This window comes from Microtus ochrogaster, linkage group LG9, assembly GCF_000317375.1.
Source record: "Microtus ochrogaster isolate Prairie Vole_2 linkage group LG9, MicOch1.0, whole genome shotgun sequence".
NCBI classification, from domain to species: Eukaryota; Metazoa; Chordata; class Mammalia; order Rodentia; family Cricetidae; genus Microtus; species Microtus ochrogaster.
Window position 1 is genome coordinate 5,113,654 of NC_022034.1, and position 6,046 is coordinate 5,119,699.

Here is a 6,046-nt window from a genome sequence, read left to right on the forward strand (position 1 = left end):
GGGTGGTACCCTCGAACTATGAGGGGAAACTAGCCTGACTTCTATAAGTTGCTTTTTGTCCAAATATTTCAGCACAGCAACAGAAATAGAGCAAGAACTCTGGGTTCCAGTCCCATCTGCAACTCAGATCCTGAAACCTGAAACCTCAGACACCCACATGGCCACTGCCAGCTCTAGGATGTCTTTAGATTGTCATTCATCAGAATTCCTTCTCAGTCAGGTCCTCTGAGGGGTGCTACCTCTGAGCCACCACCTGTGGGCATGGCTGGGCACTTCCCTTCCTTTCCAGGTACAGCCTAGCACTCCAGCTATCTCCACCCAGGCAACTCCCTGCCTGCTAAGTCACCCTCCCTGACTTAGCAACTCCCTCTCTATTTCCTGGCTGGGTCTTTGGAAGGACAGCAGTATACGCCACAGAGAAAGGGAGTGTGTGTGTGTGTATGTGTGTGTGTGTGTGTGTGTGTGTTTTGGGGGGAAGCTCCTTCACAGGCATCATCCTGGCCTGAGAGACTTCTGGGATTCCACCCCTGACCTCTTGCTGCTCCTCCTTACTCATCAAGGGCTCTTATTCACCCCTCCTTCCCTCTCTCTCTCCCTCCCCTCTCCACCCCACCTCACTCTCTCAAAGGCATCTTTCTGGTGGCTCCCTGGCCTATTTAGAAGCCTGGGTCAAGTCTTCTGAGTCAGCAGCCCTGATTTCTCTTGGCTCACATTTGAGGACAGAGACAGAAAGGAACAACACTCATCACAAACCGGTGATGCCATGTGGCAGATTCAAAGCTAATGGGGCAAGGGAGCAGAGGAGCAAGGCCGGGGTCTGGAGACCATGGCAGGTGTCCTGTGGTGACACTGAAGGGGGGACAAAAGCAAAGGGCCTGGGAAAGGCAGATCCAGGCAGACGGCCAGTGGAGAGAGAGGAACAGGTGGGCTAGGGTATGATCTCCTGATGTGGGACATCCTTCTATATGCATGTTGCTTTTCCTGGATAATGAATAAAGCTGCTTTGGCCTATGGCAGGGCAGAACATAGCCAGGCTAGAAGAGATATATAGAGAGAATAGGCGGAGTTAGGGAGACACCATGTAGCCACTGAAGGAGAAATATGCCTGCTGAACCCTTACCAGTAAGCCACAGCCTCATGATGATACACAGATTAATAGAAATGGGTTAATTTAAGATGTATAAGAATTAGTTAATAAGAAGCCTGAGCTAATAGGCCAAGCAGTATTATAATTAATATGGTTTCTGTGTGATTACTGAGATCTGAGCAGTCGGGAGCGAATTAGCAGTCTCCGCCTACAGACCCCCCTTCCACTTCCCCACTTTTCCCCGCCCTCTTTCCGGCCTCCGTTTATGCAGGAAAACCTGTGACCCAGCGCTGGATCATCTGTGCCCAGCTTCTCTCTCCGGTGAGATCACTGGACCCCCAAGGTAAGGCTCTACCACATCCTGGTCATCCCCAGCTCAGGAAGTCCCTGGAACAGAGGCCCTCCATGTGCAGGCTTGAATCTAACAGGGGAATCCACACTAGCAGAGAAAACCCAGGGAGCGGAGTGCCACCCCAGAGGCCTGGCTTCCATGCCCCATATGCTAAACTGTGCTATTGATTCCTCAGGGTAGCATGAAGACAGCTGCTGTCAATGAGAAGTCTGCGGGTCAGTCTCTTCTCTTTCAGTCATTCTTGCTTTTTCCAATGCTGGGGATAGAACCCAGGGCCTCACGTATGCTGGACAAGTACTCTGCCACTGAGCTACATCCAGCCTGATGTTTCAATATTCTGCCCAGGCAGCTACAGCATCCCCTCCACCCCTTGTGTACCAGGCAGCTGCAGCATCCCCTCCGCCTTCTCCTTGCTATGTGGCGTGTAGAGCGGAGACCTCGGCAAGCAACTTACATTCCAGTCTATGGTGACGAAGAAAGGATGGCGCTTGATCTCCTCCACTCCGTCAATGCCAGCACCTGTCACAACACAGCAGAGAATCCATGTCAGTGCAAGCCCGAGGCCATGCGCTACCTGTGTGACGGACAAGAGAGCGCGCAGCAGGGGGAGACCTGGGATGGTCTTTCTGTGAGAAGAAATCTCCCATTTGCCCGTGGCCTCGGAACCCAGGGAGCCCCCATGTGACTCCAAGGCTGTGATGTGGCCGCAGCCAGAGTGGCAGTGGTAATGCAAAGGTAGGTGTTGGGGTCCAGACTTCCTGCTCCAGGTATAGGGATGCCAGGATGTCCAGAGAGAAGCAGGTGGCTGCCACAGTCACAGACCATGTTTGCAAAACCCAGAACCACAAACTGTCTCCACTTGGTTCTCTGATTTGCTCATCCATTGTGCCTACCTAACCTGTCCCATAACTGTGTTTATATTAAAATCCTAAGTTGTGCCCTGCACAGGAGTAGGGGTTGGCAGGGGATAGGGAGATGTCCGTGACTGTGACATCATTCCGGATGTCACTCAACACCAGAGTTAGCCTGACATGAATGGTGAGTTCCAGGCAACAGCATGAGTGTGATAACGAGCTGGCAAACACCCCAGATCCACCTGGTATGAACCTGAGTGTGGGGGAGGGGTGAGGGACCCTGTCGTGTTTCCACTCAATTCTTTAAATTATGCTTCTCTAAATAAGGTCCACTAATTAAAAGCAAAGCTCGAGGCCCAAAGCTCATGTTTCCCCAGGACCACAAGGCAGGCAAGGAGTCCAGGCTCTGCTGCCGTGGGTCGGGGACAGAGCTAGCCTCAGCTACCTAGAAATAGGATCACAGGAGTCTTGTCTGCTTCTGTCCCAGGGTAAGAAAAGAATGACCCCCACAACCACATGGTGCACCCCAACCTCCTCCTGGCTCTAAGTCAAAACCAGACGTTCCTCTTGAGTCCATGCCCACTAGGCTCCTGGAGCCCTAGAGGTGGCTTCTTCTTCCTAAGACATCTCTGAGCAGGGCACCGTGAAGATCACAAGGCCACCTTGAGATGCGGTGGTGATCTGTCCTCTGTGGAGTCAGGCACTGGTCCCTCCTTTAGAAGGCTGGAGTCTCTTGGGGTAGATCAGTACATATCCCGTATCCCATGGCTCATGCTCCGACCCCTGGTCGTCTGCTCTGTTCACAGCAGCGACAGAAACCGCCTCCCACCTGTCAGGCAGCTTGGCCAGCCTGGGCGTGGAAAGACCAACCACACTAGGTTTTCTCCATGCACCAGCCTCAGGCTGTGCATTCGGCTGCCGTCACAGTGTGATAGGAAAACACACAAATAAGAGAACCAGGGGAGGGTCTCAGGCTCAGGCATTCACATCCACCCAGTGGTATGTCAGGTGCTCTCTGGGGGACACGCATCGCATACATCCCTCCCTTGGTCCCCTACTCAGTGCACTTCAAGGTGAGAAACTCAGGCTGATGCAGACTGTGGCGCCTGCTCCAAGACACACCCGATGAAATGTAGAGGACATCTTCCGACTCGGCTACGACATCTTTTCCAGGACTCCATCCTTCCTCCCAGACCTGACCTCAACCTTTCACCTCAGAACTCCATGATGATGAGGCTCCTTGGGGTCAACGTATCTGTCTCCCTCACTGTACTCTAAGCCACAGGCCCAAGGGTGTTAAGGTCCTGACACTTAGTGTTCTCTCCTTGAGGGGTGCTCTGATGCTATGGAAGTGACTTCTAGAGCCAATGGCCTGACTTCCAAAGCTACCCTCCTGGGCCACTGTCACTGTACTCCTTTGATGAGGGCTAAAACTCCAGATGAAGGGTCATTTGGTCCTGGTGATTGAAGAACCAAGTGCCGCAAACTCACATCTCCTCTGGGTCCCATGATGAATGTCACCCACCTTCCCAGGCCTCAGCAAGCACACCTGTCCAAGGAGGCACGCCTTGCCTCTGTTTGAAGAACCTCTGCATGCTTATGGCTTGCAGTATGGTTTGCAAGAACTATAAGGGGGCACACTGGAGAAGCTGGTGTTGGGTGCTTATGCATCTTCTCTGTTGCTCTCCCCTGGCCTCATTTTCTTCTGCTGCAGTTCGAATCTGGCACCAAGCTTGGGGTATGCAGTCTCAGCCAAAAGAGCTGGTGCTGTGATTACTGCGCAGAAACTGTGCAATGGTGGAAGGTCTCTGCAGCCGGGCTTTGAGAGCTGCGGTGACCTTTCAAGAACAAACCTGGTCATTAGTCTTCGTGCTAGCCTTATCCTCTCCTGAGATATTTTAAAACAGATTGCTGTGGATTTGGCTCTGCTTTTATCTGGACTGAGCACATTTGACAAATAGCAGGGAGCAGTTCCGGGAGGGGAGGATGGGAATGTGCTTGTGCTGATGTGGGAGCCAGAGCGGCTACGTTATAGGATCTTGAGCAAACACCACTCAAGCCTCTCCTGCTCCAGGAGGATGCCTGCAAATCATCTCCTGTCACAGGCACTGCAAGACCCTGGAGTCGACAGAGACAGGCGGAATGCAGGGCTGTAGGGCCAGCCACGTGCCTCTCCCTCTCTCGTCTGGGGTGCCTCTCCCTCTCTCGTCTGGGGTGCCTCTCTCTAGGCTCCATCGTTCTGCAGCAGGCTTCTCAGTGCCAAGCAGACATGGTGGACTGTGGCATTCAGATTTCACCTCTGATGACCACACTTACTGACACACGTTCTAATTACTGTGGGCACTTTTCACACAGAGACATCTTGAAGGGTGCTTCTCTGGATCCAGATTTCCGTCCTCGATTAAAGGTACAAGGCACTGACTCAAGACCCCATGCGACCCCAGAAAAGGATTCCTCTGTTACACACATTTAGTCAGGTCCCCTTCACACTAAAATGCCCTCCTCTAATACACCCGCCATGGACTCCCAAATTCAGCAAACCGCTCCCTAGCGGGTCTGCTGAAAAGAGCTTCCCTGGTTTTATTTTTGAAAGTGGTTAATTCCTAGATCCTCTGCTGTACTTTTAGAAGGGCACAGAACCCACCTGCAATGCCCCTGGTAGCACTCAGAATTCACTCTGCTGGTGGCAAGCCTTCCTCCCCTGACCGGCAAACCATCTGTGTCTAAGCTGTAACCACTCAGACCGCCTCCTAGGACTGACGGAAATATGAGCCCTGCTTTCTAGTTCTGAATCGCGTATATGCTATTTGCACAGCATTTCTGTAGTTGTAAAGTGCTTTCTGTCCATTTAAATGTCACCCGTTTGATGTTAGCAACCTTTGCCTGACAATTGTGTTCCATGTAGAATGCTGGGCTGTGTGTGTGTGTGTGCGTGTTTGAACGTACGAGCACACGCACATGTGTGCACACGTATGTACCCTATCATTAAATAGCCCTATTTAAGCTTCCGAGGGATGCCCAGGGCTGGTTCTGAGCTGACTAACTCTGAATACAAGCTCAACTGTGTGTGTAGTTTGAGGAAGCCATCAAAGGTCAGTGAAGACACAGTCACGGTTGGTAGCTCTGCTTGTGGAAAGTGGAACAGGGCCCTGGAGAGACAACGTCTGCACTGTCCAGATCACCTCTGACCAGGGAACTGAACAGAGACCCAGAACCCCTGGGTGACCATGAGCAGGGCTCAGCAGCTGCCCTAGACCATGGTCACTACATCAATGTGACCATCAGCCAAGTTGCCTGTGTTCCTCACACATCCAACCCTTGCTGAGCTCCCATATTCCCATGAGAGCTCCTGTCACTCTCTGGGAGAGGCTGCAGCCACTCGTTAGGGGAGAACACAAAGCCACCACTTTGGAAAGCCCAGGAAGCAGGTTAACAGAATTGATGCTCCTTGTCACTCATCTGGTCCTGCAGGAAGTCAGAGCAGAGAAAAAGGAGGGTTGGAAACCAATTCCTGCAGCTGCTGAGGTTGGGGGCAGCAAGACACAGCCAGATCTCTGTAGATATGCACATGGGACAAGCTCCCCTCAGGAGGCGCTGAAGTCCGAGGACTGAAGAACACACCCAGCAGACCATGCAGCACAGATGCACTTCATAAGATTCTACAGGGTGAGACCCATGTCTCCCCGAGCACCAGCATCAGGGGTAGGGGGCTAGCCTGAGTCTCTGACTCACTTTCTCATGGGTAAGGGGCTA

General features: G+C 52.4%; 1 protein-coding gene across 1 annotated transcript in view; it reads right to left on the reverse strand.

Annotated features, from left to right (window-relative positions):
- Rps6ka2 (ribosomal protein S6 kinase A2) overlaps positions 1 to 6,046 on the reverse strand; it is a 72,622-nt gene that overhangs the window by 31,286 nt on the left and 35,290 nt on the right. Inside the window, exon 9 of the mRNA XM_005363356.3 lies at positions 1,894 to 1,958. Within this exon, the coding sequence (XP_005363413.1) occupies positions 1,894 to 1,958 (65 nt within the window). The remainder of the gene's footprint in view (positions 1 to 1,893; positions 1,959 to 6,046) is intronic.